The following is a 16797-nucleotide window of genomic DNA, read 5'->3' as shown; positions in this document are numbered from 1 at the left end:
GACAAGACAGGTTGTATCAGGATACACACACTGATTCACTAAATAAATAAGAAATGTTGACAAAACAGCAAAGACTAAATCAATGAAGAAAAAACACCAAGGATTGTAAGTTTTTTTATTCTAGATCTAAGTGCTGCCACCCACCCTTCAAATAGTTCCCACATCACAAGATGTATACAACTGGAGCCCACAGACATCCCACATCACAAGATGTATACAACTGGAGCCCACAGACATCCCACATCACAAGATGTATACAACTGGAGCCCACAGACATCCCACATCACAAGATGTATACAACTGGAGCCCACAGACATCCCACATCACAAAATGTATACAACTGGAGCCCACAGACATCCCACATCACAAGATGTATACAACTGGAGCCCACAGACATCCCACATCACAAGATGTATACAACTGGAGCCCACAGACATCCCACATCACAAGATGTATACAACTGGAGCCCACAGACATCCCACATCACAAGATGTATACAACTGGAGCCCACAGACATCCCACATCACAAGATGTATACAACTGGAGCCCACAGACATCCCACATCACAAGATGTATACAACTGGAGCCTACAGACAAGGCTACGTCTAAAATGTTGGCATTACCATAGGCATACTGGCTGGGATCATCTCAACCATCCCCAGCAACACATAAGTACCTCAACCATCCCCAACAACACATAACTACCTCAACCATCCCCAGCAAGACATAACTACCTCAACCATTCCCAGCAACACATAACTACCTCAACCATCCCCAACAACACATAAGTACCTCAACCATCCCCAACAACACATAACTACCTCAACCATCCCCAACAACACATAACTACCTCAACCATCCCCAACAACACATAACTACCTCAACCATCCCCAACAACACATAACTACCTCAACCATCCCCAACAACACATAACTACCTCAACCATCCCCAACAACACATAACTACCTCAACCATCCCCAACAACACATAACTACCTCAACCATCCCCAACAACACATAACTACCTCAACCATCCCCAACAACACATAACTACCTCAACCATCCCCAACAACACATAACTACCTCAACCATCCCCAACAACACATAACTACCTCAACCATCCCCAACAACACATAACTACCTCAACCATCCCCAACAACACATAACTACCTCAACCATCCCCAACAACACATAACTACCTCAACCATCCCCAACAACACATAAGTACCTCAACCATCCCCAACAACACATAACTACCTCAACCATCCCCAGCAACACATAACTACCTCAACCATCAACAGCAACACATAACTACCTCAACCATCCCCACCAACACATAACTACCTCAACCATCCCCAGCTACACATAACTACCTCAACCATCCCCAGCTACACATAACTACCTCAACCATCCCCACCAACAGACAGTCGATATAACTACCTCAACCATCCCCAGCTACAGACAGCCGATATAACTAACTCAGGCATATCTGGTCCATGACAAAAAAAAACAAAGAGATCAAAGTTTGATCAACTTGGGGCATAACATTTTGATGTTTTACTATCTAGCTAACAAATCTAATCAAATCATGTTTTAACACCACGACCCAAAAAAAAAACCAGTCTCACAGTTCATGTCACTAGTGACATCAGGAGGTCATCTTGATTAGATGACATTCGTCCACAGCACACATGTAAAATTACTAACTACACCACTAAAATGCTAATTAACCAAGGCTACAAATTAACCATTAAAAAATAGCAGTGTTTTGTAGTGAACGTGATGAAATGTGACACAATTCTGTGTCTATCAAGGCACTTTAATCACTGGGACAGTATTGTTTAATTAAGACAAGACCAATTAAATGTCTGTCTGTGTGAAGTATTAATAACCAATGTTCACCAGAATCCTGGTCAAAATATGGGTCGCTATGGTTACACATGATTCTATCAGTCAAGTATTGGTTGCTAGGGTTACACATGATTCTATCACTCAAATATTGGTTGCAATGGCTATACATGATTCTATCACTCAAATATTGGTTGCTATGGCAACCCATGATTCTATCACTCAAATACCGGTTGCTATGGCAACACATGATTCTTTTATCTATGTTGGGGCAGAAACTCATGTTTTCTTTGGTCTGTCAGTGATTCAAGTTGTAGCAGTGGTCAGTTAATATAGTGGTCAGTGAACACAAAAAGTGGCCATTAGAGAGTGGTCAACAAATACAAAGGTCAACATAATGGTCAACAAACACTGTGGTCAGCACCACACTACCAGATAGCTGCAGAGACTTGCACCACCCCATGGTTAATGAGGTCATGAAGTATCTAAATAAATGTCATGGTAATTTGTCAGATCATTCAAGTCTGACAACATCAGCCCAATCCCTCATACAAGTGACATCCACCCAGTCCCTCATACACGTGACATCTATTTTGTCATGTCATCTGAATGCAGTTAATGATTTGATCCAATTGTGGCTGGAACTAATGGTATAACTAACCAGTAACAATAATGACACCACACCGACCTTCCAATTCCAACACCCACACTACACCAACTTACAACACCCACACTACACCAACTTACAACACCCACACTACACCAACTTACAACACCCACACTACACCAACTTACAACACCCACACTACACCAACTTACAACACCCACACTACACCAACTTACAACACCCACACTACACCAACTTACAACACCCACACTACACCAACTTACAACACCAAATTTTAGACTAATTTTAAAGAAGATTTTAAAAAGTTGTTTTAAAAATGCTGAAATTGATAAAAAAGTAACAACAAAATTGTCTTGGTAATATCTTGAGCAGTTTTTATACTTGACATTGCAACAAACTAAAAACAATGATTGCTTCATTGTAGAGGACTCGAGAAGGTGGACAACTGTCACTAGACCACAGAAAGTAATGGACCACAGACTCAACTAGACCACAGAAAGTGATGGACCACAGATTCAACTAGACCACAGAAAGTGATGGACCACAGAAAGTAATGGACCACAGACTCAACTAGACCACAGAAAGTAATGGACCACAGACTCAACTAGACCACAGAAAGTAATGGACCACAGAACGTGATGGACCACAGAACGTGATGGACCACAGACACAACTAGACCACTAGCTGACCAATAATAAATACCATGGAATGCTGAAGTATAAACTGTTAAGATTATATGAACCATTAATTGTTATAAAAATATAGTTTTAAATATGTCTCTTTATGGCATAAGTATCTAATGAAAACAACACTTCTAGCATAAAGAAATAAAGTGGATTTAAAAAAAAACAAACTGTTAAAGCTTTAGAAATGAAGAACAAGAAATCTAAGATAAAACCCAGATCTTTCAATATCACAGCTTCCTGATACACACAGCCATTAAAAAAACCAAATTGTAATTAAAACTGGAAAAATTCATAAAAACAACAAAAAATAAAACAACTTATGAAATAAAAAAAAATGTCTCCAACAGTTGAAAGAAATGATCTACAACCAAATTTCTTGTACCAGATTTAATATGGGTTGACATGGCAGACAGTGTAACCATGACAACAGCAGACACCAAGATCTGGCACAAGACAAACATTCAGCAGTAAGTACTTTATCAAAACTTGGACCCTGATTCACACATTAAGTAGTTGGAAGGTAAGGGACATAACTGCTGCAAACACCTCAAATAAAGAGGAGATCAGCTCAATGGGAAGATTTGTTCAACTTGATGTAACACAGAAACATGGTCATGGTAAGAAACAAAAGCAGGGGGAGATCATTCACCAAAATTATGACATAATACACAGTATAAAGATCATCAAAAGTTTTCCAGTCCAGGATAAAATCAAACAGTTTTTGTTCAGTTGTATAACATTATCTCCCCTAGTTGTTCTGAGAGTCAGTCATCACATGGAGGAAGGCCGTCAGGATTGAGATACTGACAGATCTGAGATTCATTGTTGACAAACATGACTTTACTGGCTGTTACTTCATTCAACCTGAAAAACAAGCTTTAATTAAGGGTGGCATAAATGAAGTTTATTTTGATTATTTTAAGGGTGACATAATTGAAGTCTATTATCATTATCTTGATTTCATCAACTTTTCCCATTCATACCCACGAGATATGGGAGAGATGAACTAGTGTCCATCTGTTTCTAAACGCAAGTTAGTGCGCGTGGTGGGTTAATCGCTTTTTTTTTTACTCCATATTTTATTTACAGGAATAGCAAGACTATAGTCAGAGTGAGACTGAAATAGTGAGACAAAGTGAGTCTTAAACAGTGGGACAGTGTTATAATGAGGCTGAAACAGTGGGACAGTGTTATACCAAGGCTGAAACAGACAGTGTTATATCGAGGCTGAAACAGTTAGACAGTGTTATATTGAGGCTGAAACAGTGGGACAGTGATATATTGAGGCTGAAACAGTGGGACAGTGATATATCAAGGCTGAAACAGTGGGACAGTGTTATATTGAGGCTGAAACAGTGGGACAGTGATATATCAAGGCTGAAACAGTGGGACAGTGTTATATTGAGGCTGAAACAGTGGGACAGTGTTATACCAAGGCTGAAACAGTGTTATATCGAGGCTGAAACAGTAGTTGCATACCATGGTCGTATAACAGCCCAGCAGCCCTGAAACATGACAGGAGCGTTGTACACTATACATATCCCGAGACGTTCTGGGTAGTACTTGCCCAGCAACCAAATGAGTTTCTTAACAAACTGATAGTCCATGTTTGCCATTGTGAACTTCCTCATGTCAAAAACTATACAGATATTGTCTATAATGGATTCATCCAGTCTTTTAAATGTCAGTTCCTGGAGAAAGAAAATAATATTTAAAAAAAATACAAGTATGGCTCATGATATGCATGAGTTGGTTATATTTTAATGTAGTTTGCTAGCAATTGATTGTATATTTGTATCATGTATTTGTTGATGGTGTTACTATGGTAATACTATATTTACTTATTAATATTAACCAATAAGTAGGAAATAACTCATGTCCGACAGCTTGTAAAGGGGCACAACTGTGGGGACAGATCTGTACTCTACAACAGTAAATGGTAAAGAGCTCCACCATGTACACTGTATATTAATGTGGCACCTTTGCTTCAATAAGATTTTGCCCCCCCCCCCCTCCCACTAGAAGACTATCTAGGCTACTTTTTTAAATTGACTCTCCACACAGCTTTGCTGTAGGTCACCCAGTGTGTACCATAAAAACAATTCCATGATTAAACTACACAGCTCCACACCACACAACTTAAAGTTGAAGCTCCTGATTACAGAACTAAAATTTTAAGCTCCTGATTACAGAACTAAAATTTTAAGCTCCTGATTACAGAACTAAAATTTTAAGCTCCTGATAATAGAACTAAAATTTTAAGCTCCTGATAGCAGAACTAAAATTTAAGCTCCTGATAGCAAAACTAAAATTTTAAGCTCCTGATAGCAAAACTAAAATTTTAAGCTCCTGATTATAGAACTAAAATTTTAAGCTCCTGATAACAGAACTAAAATTTTAAGCTCCTGATAGCAGAACTAAAATTTTAAGCTCCTGATTATAGAAGTAAAATTTTAAGCTCCTGATAACAGAGCTAAAATTTAAAGCTCCTGATAACAGACAACTAAAAGTTTAAACACAAAAAAAACCCTGATGAGTACTGACCAACATATAAACAGTAAATCTTGTCAGCCTTTCCAAGTCTCTGTCTGTGGCTGAATGTTTCCTGGCTATGATGTACAAGACAGGTCTGAAGACATAACAACTTATCAGATCAAAATATGTAACAAAAGTGTCTGACTTATGGGATACAATGACTGACTAAACAAAGATGTGTGACTTATGGGATAAAATGATTGACCAAACAAAGATGTGTGACTTATGGGATACAATGACTGACTAAACAAAGATGTGTGACTTATGGGATGAAATTGATGAATCAAAGGAGACCATCACAAACATCTAGACATATATCCCCCCCCCCCTCTGAAAACTTGATTTAACGCAACCTAATCGAGATAACTTTCAGTTTCAATGAATGACATCCCCATTAAAAATGTCTACAAATAATCAGCTGCACATAAAACAAACCTGTTCATACAGTCCCTGGTGCGCAGTAAATGACAAATTCCTTTGGACATTTCTGCCAGGACGGCTGGATCATCAGGGGACAGCTGGTCCACTCCATAGTCCACCCTCCACTTGTTGTACTTGGTGATGCCAATGTACGCAGCCTCCACTGTGGTGTAGCCACGCAGGAATCTGCGCAGGGACGCATCGGAGTGGGTCTACAAGGAAGTGCATGTCTTAGTACGGTATACATGTTGGGCAGCAACAAATAAAACATTCTCTCTGTCTAAAGGTGTATCTATTACATGAAACTAATAAGAGAAGACAAGCTATTCTCTGCAAAATCCTTCAATTATTAATCTATTTAAATACCCCAGTCAACACTGTAAATACCCCAGTCAACACTGTAAATACCCCAGTCAACATTGTAAATATCCCAGGAAGAATCAAACCATAACAGATTTCATTCATTCCATGTTTTGCTGGTTTGTAAATAAAACAAGTTTTAACAGACCAGGTAAAAACTCACCTGCTCTGGGTTTGTAAATAAAACAAGATTTAACAGACCAGGTAAAACTCACCTGCTCTGGGTTTGTAAATAAAACAAGATTTAACAGACCAGGTAAAACTCACCTGCTCTGGGTTTGATGCAAACAAAGGCTGAGGACAGAGACAACACATTAGACCCATCAATCTAGAAGCTGATTTACTTTTACATCATTAAGACACAGTTCTAATGTATCAACACACATTTCAAACATATTGAGACACAGTTCTAATGTATTCATAACAGAAAATCATGGTAGTGAAAACACTGATAAAAAAAGTTAGATGTTTTAGGTGTATTTATTATGTGATAAAATATCTTGCCTTGCATTTCTGTTTGAGCTCTACAAGATGGGTCTCAAACTCTGCTTGCTTTTGGTCAGGTGTCTTGTAGTTTCCTGTCAGCTTGCCAAGCATCGAGTTAAACACTGTCAAGAGAAAATTAAATGACTTTTTATCATTTTTAAAATAATCTTAGTTTTAAAAAAAGTTTGGCTAACATCCATTTCATCCAATAAGTAGTCATTATTTTTTTTTTATTTCTATTCAATGATCAGAAGTTTTTCTCTCTTAGCATTCCAGGAAAAATCTAGTGCACATGGTAATTTAAAAACTTTCTATGTAAATATGTTTGCAAGCGAGAAGAACTAAAATACAACTGGTTGCCAGACCATGTCCAGTTTTGAGATTTTCACTAGGCTGTGGAAAAAATCAGGGACCCAATAAATCCTTACCAAGGATTTACAGGGTGATAGTTGCAGGTGTCTCGCCATTCTGTGTCATACCATCATTAAAATTAAATCAATTAATAACGTATTACTGGAAATAGGCTTTGGTTTAGGTGTATTCTAAGAATTTAAGGAATAGTTGGAATGGACAGTTTTAATTTCAGTTTGAGTGAGAAAGTGAGATGAGATCTATGGAACTGACACCGCAAGTTAATAGATTTTCCCGCTAAATCTAAAATTTACTCAATTTTCAATTTAAACATAACCACCGAATAACAGACAACCATATTTTTTTTGTTCGTTTTAAACTAAATTACTTAATTTAATATTATTGTCACTTAAAGCTATGGCACGACACACTCTTTCATAACAACCATGAGGCCACGGCAAACCACGAATCGGTTCAACTTTTTAATTGAATATGTACCAGAGATCCTCACTAGTGATCAACCAAATAGGGGTCACTTGAATAAAAAAAAACAGCTCACAGTATTTGATTTCTTTTTACATAGACTGATAAAACTGATAATGCTTTACTTACTCGGTCAATTTTATACCTACACCTTTGATATTTTAAAAGTTCTATTAATTTTAATGAAACCAACTTTTGAACTTAGCCTACATTCTGCAGACCATACTTTAAATTGCTTTTCTGGCATATATAACACTGCCACCTATAGTTTGTTTTTATAAGGTGAAATCCCCACCATTTTGATTGTGGATAACATTTTAAATTTTAACCCTTCAAGCGCTCAGCTGGTTTCCAGGAAGTGCATTAAAAAATGGGATCAAAATTGCAATGTTTACAAATTTTGATCCCCCTTGTAATTTTACTAAAGTGTGATCTATACATTTTAGACCTATAAGCCTAAACATTAATGGAAAGCTTAATAAAGAATATGATAACACATTAACTATTAACATAAAAACACAATTGTAAAAATTTAAGAAAATGAAACACAAAACCATTTTTTTTCATCATCACAAATAATTTTAATGCCTTGAATAAATTATAATGTACACATTCTGGACACAGTCCAACATTGCAACCAGAACACTCCCACCCACTTCTGACAGAATGACTTGCAACTGTCTTTTTTTGCACACTTGTAGTTTCACTAAGTCATGGCCATCTAGTGGATGACTGGAAGCAGTTTCACTAAGTCATGGCCATCTAGTGGATGACTGGAAGCAGAAGGCACTGGGGACTCAACATCATTTCTGGTGGTTGATATTTCCTCCATTTCTGGTGGTTGCTATTTCCTCCTTTGTTAGTGACGAACAATTTTTGCTGGTGTGAACTTTGAGGACAGGCTCTCCAAAACAGAAATGATGAAGTTGTACCTAGAAAGCACAAGCTTGTCTGTAGTGTTCAGCTTGTATAAGATATAGCTGTTTAGCACAGCTCTACCTAATAAAGAGAAGAAAACTATTTGTCCATTTGAGGGTTTGACGTTCAGCCAGGTACATATAAAGTTTTTCAACCCCCAAGTCCACACCACCAAGTCCACACCACCAAGTCCACACCACCAAGTCCACACCACCAAGTCCACACCACCAAGTCCACACCACCAAGTCCACACCACCAAGTCCACACCACCCACATTGTAAGCATGAATGACAGCAGACCCAAGTCCACACCACCAAGTCCACACCACCAAGTCCACACCACCAAGTCCACACCACCAAGTCCACACCACCAAGTCCACACCACCCACATTGTAAGCATGAATGACAGCAGACCCAAGTCCACACCACCAAGTCCACACCACCAAGTCCACACCACCAAGTCCACACCACCAAGTCCACACCACCAAGTCCACACCACCAAGTCCACACCACCAAGTCCACACCACCAAGTCCACACCACCAAGTCCACACCACCAAGTCCACACCACCAAGTCCACACCACCAAGTCCACACCACCAAGTCCACACCACCCACATTGTAAGCATGAATGACAGCAGGCTCAAGTCTACACCACCAAGTCTACACCACCAAGTCTACACCACCAAGTCCACACCACCAAGTCCACACCACCAAGTCTACACCACCAAGTCCACACCACCAAGTCCACACCACCCACATTGTAAGCATGAATGACAGCAGACCCAAGTCTACACCACCAAGTCTACACCACCAAGTCCACACCACCAAGTCCACACCACCAAGTCCACACCACCAAGTCCACACCACCAAGTCTACACCACCAAGTCCACACCACCAAGTCCACACCACCAAGTCTACACCACCAAGTCCACACCACCAAGTCCACACCACCCACATTGTAAGCATGAATGACAGCAGACCCAAGTCCACACCACCAAGTCCACACCACCAAGTCCACACCACCAAGTCCACACCACCAAGTCCACACCACCAAGTCCACACCACCAAGTCCACACCACCAAGTCCACACCACCAAGTCCACACCACCAAGTCCACACCACCAAGTCCACACCACCAAGTCCACACCACCCACATTGTAAGCATGAATAACATCAGGCCTCCTGACAGCTTGGTTCCTACTGTTGACTGTGTCAATGAAGCCAGACTTTACCATGGTAGACAACAGAACAGGCTTTCTGTCCTGATATCCCAAACATAGAAGGTTGCCATTCCTTGCGCATGTTATTTCTTTATACTTTATTTTTTGTAACACAAAATTCAGGCAGCCCTTTCCTGTTAATCCTGACAGTGCCAGTAGCTGTAGTGTTCAGAGAATAAAGTTCATTGAACAAATCCACAGAGGTGAAAAAATTATCCACACCCAAGTGGTGACCTCTGTGTAGCAAGTCTGCGTTGGTCAGCAGACGAATGATAAGTTCGTGGGTGAATGACCTGGCTGGAGGAACTGCTGGTCTTTTAGCCTGAGAGCCTGTGTAAATTTCAAATTGGCATAGATAGCCATTTGTGCTGTGTAAACCAGTGTAAATTTTAAACTGGCATAGATAGCCATTTGTGCTGTGTAAACCAGTGTAAATTTCAAAGTGGCATAAATAGCTATTTGTGCTGTGTAAACCAGTGTAAATTTCAAACTGGCATAGATAGACATTTGTGCTGTGTAAACCAGTGTAGATTTCAAACTGGCATAGATAGCTGTGTAAACCAGTGTAAACTTCAAATTGGCATAGATAGCCATTTGAGCTGTGTAAACCAGTGTAGACTTCAAACTGGCATAGATAGCCATTTGTGCTGTGTAAACCAGTGTAAACTTCAAATTGGCATAGATAGCCATTTGTGCTGTGTAAACCAGTGTAAATTTCAAAGTGGCATAAATAGCCATTTGAGCTGTGTAAACCAGTGTAGATTTCAAACTGGCATAGATAGCCATTTGTGCTGTGTAAACCAGTGTAAATTTCAAACTGGCATAGATAGCCATTTGTGCTGTGTAAACCAGTGTAAATTTCAAACTGGCATAGATAGCCATTTGTGCTGTGTAAACCAGTGTAGATTTCAAACTGGCATAGATAGCCATTTGAGCTGTCTGACAAGCACCACAACTTGATGCCAAACCGTGAGTGCCTTTTATTGGGCATGTACTGGTGAAGGTAGGGAGTGCATCCTTTGAACCCAATCATGCTCTCATCAATGCTGATATTTTGAAAGGGATGGTAGTGGTAGATAAATTTCTGGTTGAAGTAATCCACCACCTCCTTTATCTTGTAGAGCTTATAATCTGGCTCATCCCTTTCAGGCATCTGGCTGTTGTCAGCAAAGTGAAGAAATTTCAGAATGATCTGTAACCTGTCGCGGTTAAAATGAGCAGGGAACCATGGTGTTTCTTGACTATGGTGGCAGGAGTCCCAATAAGCATTGGAATTGGGCTTTTGGTTTAAGCCCATGTTCAGGACCACAGCAAGAAAGGCCCTAAACTCAGCTAGGGTGAGTGGAGTCCATTTGTGGACTCTTGCAGCTAGGGTGAGTGGAGTCCATTTGTGGACTCTTGCAGCTAGGGTGAGTGGAGTCTATTTGTGGACTCTTGCAGCTAGGGTGAGTGGAGTCTATTTGTGGACTCTTGCAGCTAGGGTGAGTGGAGTCCATTTGTGGACTCTTGCAGCTAGGGTGAGTGGAGTCTATTTGTGGACTCTTGCAGCTAGGGTGAGTGGAGTCCATTTGTGGACTCTTGCAGCTAGGATGAGTGGAGTCCATTTGTGGACTCTTGCAGCTAGGGTGAGTGGAGTCCATTTGTGGACTCTTGCAGCTAGGGTGAGTGGAGTCCATTTGTGGACTCTTGCAGCTAGGGTGAGTGGAGTCTATTTGTGGACTCTTGCAGCTAGGGTGAGTGGAGTCTATTTGTGGACTCTTGCAGCTAGGGTGAGTGGAGTCCATTTGTGGACTCTTGCAGCTAGGGTGAGTGGAGTCCATTTGTGGACTCTTGCAGCTAGGGTGAGTGGAGTCCATTTGTGGACTCTTGCAGCTAGGGTGAGTGGAGTCCATTTGTGGACTCTTGCAGCTAGGGTGAGTGGAGTCTATTTGTGGACTCTTGCAGCTAGGATGAGTGGAGTCCATTTGTGGACTCTTGCAGCTAGGGTGAGTGGGGTCTATTTGTGGACTCTTGCAGCTAGGGTGAGTGGAGTCCATTTGTGGACTCTTGCAGCTAGGGTGAGTGGAGTCCATTTGTGGACTCTTGCAGCTAGGGTGAGTGGAGTCTATTTGTGGACTCTTGCAGCTAGGATGAGTGGAGTCCATTTGTGGACTCTTGCAGCTAGGGTGAGTGGAGTCAATTTGTGGACTCTTGATCGGGGAAGGCTGTCCAACTTCTCTTTGTTGGTCTCTATAAAATCACTAGCGTAGCAGTTGGTCTCAGCTATGATAACATTGGTGAGCTGTCCAACTTCACTTTGTTGGTCTATAAAATCACTAGCGTAGCAGTTGGTCTCAGCTATGATAACATTGGTAAGCTCTGCTGTTAAAAACAGATCCAAGTATTCAACAGGCTTAGCATTAGCAGCTGGTTTATGCTTGGGTCCTGGATTGGCTGTAAACTGGATAGGTCTAGGGCCACAATCCTCTCCAACAATAGGCTGCCAATGTCCATCAGCTGTAAGAGATCCCCTGTCCTCTGAATCTGAAAAATAGATTAAACTTATAATTAGAGCCTATTTATTATTTATTTATAATTAAATTGATTTCATTTACATTTGTTTACCTAAGTAGTAAATATATTTAATATATAGATCTAGCAATTCATTCATAAATTTTAAAATAGTATCTACCTAAAGAGGTAGGCATGGCACTTCTTCTAACACCCACACACTTAGCATAGAAATAAAATAATGTAATATTTTTCTACTTTATTTTTAAAATTCACCATACCACGTTGAAGAGAATGTGTTTGTATTTATTAAATTTAAATTCGGACACTTACCAGAAAAATCATCTAAATCGCTGCCATCAAATTCATCATCAGTCTCAATTCTGTTCTTGAGATTAGGAAAGTGGAAAGTCAACTTCACTGTCACTTGAGTTGCTGTCCATTATTATTTATAAAAATTTTTGCTTCCACAGTACAAATGCTAAACCACAATTTGTTTGAAATCAGAAATGGTGGAAGTAGTCGTATATTTACAGTTACTGGTCTAATTGCAGAGTATTTACGAAAAATACTGCCACCAGGGTTCATGCTCAAAAGTTCAAATAAAATTCCAGGAGTTTTCCAGGACTTTTCCAGGAGTTTAAAAAAAAATTCAAGGAGATTTTAAAAACAAAAAAGAAACCCAATTTGTACATTTAAAAAAAAAAAGCGTACTTAATAATACATTTAATTAGCTAAGCCAATGCAAACATTTAATTTCAGTAAAAGTAAAACAATATATTAGTTACATATTAGGATAGAGGCTATCAATCTGACTACAGACCAGTTTGAATTTTCAAAATCTGACCATAAACAAAAAAGATGATTTTTTTTTTCATTTAAAAAAATAGATTTTTCAGACAACCGGGATAGACCCTGAAAGAGGCAAAATACTGGGAGGGTATGGACCAAATTTTAAAGAGTTTTTTACTATAAGAGGTATAAATGCAAGCAGACTTCACCAATTAATATCATTTCGTGATATTTTATTGATTTTTTTTATGCCAAATCCAATGATGCTAGGCTAGTCGGCCGACCCGATGAACGTGTCAGACGAATATTATGTAATTTCAGAGACAAAAGTCTGGCAAGATTTCTTGATCTATGCCCAATGATTAGTAACATCAACTCCACAAAGTGAAGGGGGAAGGGAGGTGGGGTATGAAACCACCGTACGAGTGTTACACTACATCAAAGGCGACAATCGTCGGCTTGTCGCGTCACGGAGTAGTGGGGGCGGGTTGAGCTATGGATGTTAAGTTGGGTGTTACATACCGTGTAGGATGGTCAGTTGTCTTCCCCCACCCACCCCAGCCCATTTTGGTCGATTTGGCAAGCTAGTATTACGCGTATTAACAATTTTTAGTCAACCGAAAAAAAGAGCCACTGGAAAAATATAATTTATTTTCTATAGCCATTTTTACGAAAAAGTAATGTATAAAATAAAATAATGAAACGTTACGCGAATCAGCATTGTTTGATCGGGTCGCAGCTATCCGGGTTTTCTAAAGAAGATTAATTTTTGACGATTAGTCCTGAGCCGTAAATACTACTACAACTTGTTTTTGCTGTTTCAATAGTTTAAGACAAAGTTATGAAACATGCCTGTCTACTTTAAAAATCCAAAAGCCGACAAGTCAAACACGGGAACACATGTAGGCCTATCTATCTTTAGAAATTGTTTATAGTATCATCCAATCGGGTCAATCGCCTAGCGTCACGTGACCACACACTCGGCTGTGCCACACGATGTGTAGATCTAGATCACGGCAGTGCGATTTAGTCGGACGACGGCCGATGCGTTTATTTTTATTTTCGTCCCATTTAAAAACTACTATTCAATTATTGGCGGAACAAAATCAAATAATTTCGGTCGGGTTTTGCGCCGCGGGTTAATAAAATTTCATGTAATTTTTAGGAGAATTTTTCAAATTTCAGGAGAATTCCAGGAGGTTTTTATATTTTTTCAAATTCCAGGAGAATTCCAGGAGATTTTTACGTTTTTTAAGATTCCAGGAGTTTTCCAGGACCTCCTGGAATTTCAGGAGGCCGCACGAACCCTGTGCCACAAACACATGAAACCATGATCATGGCCTTAAGCGCTATACATTGTGTTATAGCAAAGCCACGATCGTGGCTAGGCGTGCTTTAAGGGCTAAACACTAGGTCACTGGAACTAAGACTAAGAACTAAAATCGTCGGGAAGTCATACATCAGGTGTGGATGCCTTATTGTTGTTAGCAGCCAGCCACACCTCCATGCAAGTGAGCAATACTACAAGTTAAGATACACTGACACTGCTACTATTCTAACTTTCTTTAGGCCTAAATCAGCAAATCTTAAACTCTTAAACTAAAAAAAAAAATAACTCTACTAGCAACTAGGACTCTAGTAGAGGAGCTTACACTTTTCGGACACACATAGCGAAAAAACGCAACATAAAAATTCCATGCGGTCTCATTCAGTAACCGCTTAACATAGAAAACAAAAAAAAGTATCATATCTATCCGCAACCATTCTACTTTAATAATGTGTGTGTCATTTTGTATTCATACGCATAGAACTTAAGCTATTCTTGTTATAGTGACTGGGGGGTCTTAACGTGTGTTCGAACACATGTAATACAGTTTTACATGTGTTCGGACACCTTTACCCATCATCGGACATAGCACTTTTTGTTCATTTAGAATAAGTTAAAGTCAATTTAATGAATAAAAACATATATTATATGCTTGTATATTGTGTTATTGATTGTTTGTGAGGTAATTTTAATAGTATAAAACCTTTTTCCCACACTCCCAAAGTTCATCCCATTCAGCCATTGCGGCTCGCGCAGTACGCTGCTAAGCCAGCCAGGTCACATGATTCCCCCTCCTCTTTCGCATTCCACTGCCTTCTTGACCTTATTTTGACCCTTTCCCTTCAATAACCAGCCCCTTTTATGCTCTAAATTCTTATTTAGTAATATTTTTGTGTTGCTGTCCGCTCCCATGTAAGGCCAAATAAGTTAGCGAACACCCCTTTTTTATTGTTCAAGCACAAAAAAACCCATTAACCTTGACATTTACGATGTTCCATACATATATAGAAGCTATTTATAGTGTAACCTTTTAGCTAAGCATTGATTGGTTCAAGTTTTGCCCCTAAGTCCAACCCTAGGTCACTTCATCCGGCTGGTGTAAAAATAGAAATGTGCGTACCATGCAACGTTAAAAAATTTCTAAAAATAATTCTTGAGAAAGGAAACGGAAGTACTTGACACGGAAGTGTTCATAAATGAACAGTTTACGTGCAGGCGCCGTGGTTTCGCGTGAGACATGCTAATTAAAGTTTCTATGAGCCAAAAACCGACGAAGTGTTCGCTCCTACGTAATTTTTGGTGTGTGTCCGAAAAGTGTTACTGTAAACTCCTCTAGATACTACTATCCCTATGCCCCTATGCTATAATAAAGACTATAGATTCTTTAGAAGCCTTATAGGATCTAGAAACACCAAAAATTCTAGATCTAGAACTGTTAGATCTGATGATTTTGAAAGGTTTTTAATTTTTAGTTCTAGACTCTAGATTCTAGATCTAGATCATAGATCTAGCTAGACTTCATTCGTCACTTCTGACTTACTTGCTTGAGATTAATTAAAAAGTTAAAAACAATAGGCCTAAACCTAGAAAATACTTACTGGCATCTGATTTAAGTTATTTAATCATATCAATACCATTTGTTGAAAGAGTAGTACACCTATTTCAAATCAAATATCAAGGCCTGTTGTCTATTTTACTGTTAATGCTGAAGTGTCGGTCCTACCATTTGCAATAGTGACACAGGGTAACATTTATTGATCGTTGATGATGAAGAATCGCATATTTATAACTTTATCTCAAAAGATTCAACTCATTGGTCGCACTAATTGACGAAACAGAAAACTACCTAGATCTACTGTTAATCTTCTGAAAAGAAAATATGTTGATATTTTACTAATATTTAGATGGATTCTACAGAAATTAATTAGCACGGTGTTACGTATACCTGGTGGTGTTACATAGAGGCACTTTGTTATGTCGCTTTTTAAATATATTTGGTTACATTTTTGCTATTTATTCTTTTGATAAAAAATAAATAAGCCTACTCAAATGCCTGAAATATCCCCAAACACATCAGGATTTACGTTTTATTGTAATGGGGTCATCCATAAATGACGTCACGCTTTTTTGACGATGTTTATCTCCCCCCTCCCCTCCGTCACACGTCGTCACAAAAAGCCAGACCCCCCCCCCTAAAATGACGTCACACCTCAACCTACAATCCCCCTCAAAATTGCAGTTGAATTTTTTTTTAAA

At 39.3% G+C, this 16797-nt stretch overlaps 1 protein-coding gene across 1 annotated transcript; it reads right to left on the bottom strand.

The window, feature by feature from the left end:
* Nucleotides 1-115: 115 nt before the first annotated feature.
* LOC131937176 (uncharacterized) lies at nucleotides 116-16327 on the bottom strand. Its single transcript, XM_059294392.1, has 7 exons — nucleotides 16140-16327; nucleotides 6981-7084; nucleotides 6744-6770; nucleotides 6132-6328; nucleotides 5706-5790; nucleotides 4641-4852; nucleotides 116-4025 (listed from the first exon to the last, which is right to left on the bottom strand). Coding segments are annotated over exons 1-7 (726 nt in total). The 5' UTR covers nucleotides 16141-16327; the 3' UTR covers nucleotides 116-3925.
* Between the last annotated feature and the right edge of the window lie 470 nt (nucleotides 16328-16797).

Source organism: Physella acuta, unplaced genomic scaffold, assembly GCF_028476545.2.
Source record: "Physella acuta isolate Inbredline_101_S28 unplaced genomic scaffold, ASM2847654v3 ptg000017l, whole genome shotgun sequence".
NCBI lineage: Eukaryota > Metazoa > Mollusca > Gastropoda > Physidae > Physella > Physella acuta.
The sequence above is the reverse complement of the archived record's forward strand: the minus strand, read 5'-3'. Positions and strand labels throughout refer to the sequence as shown.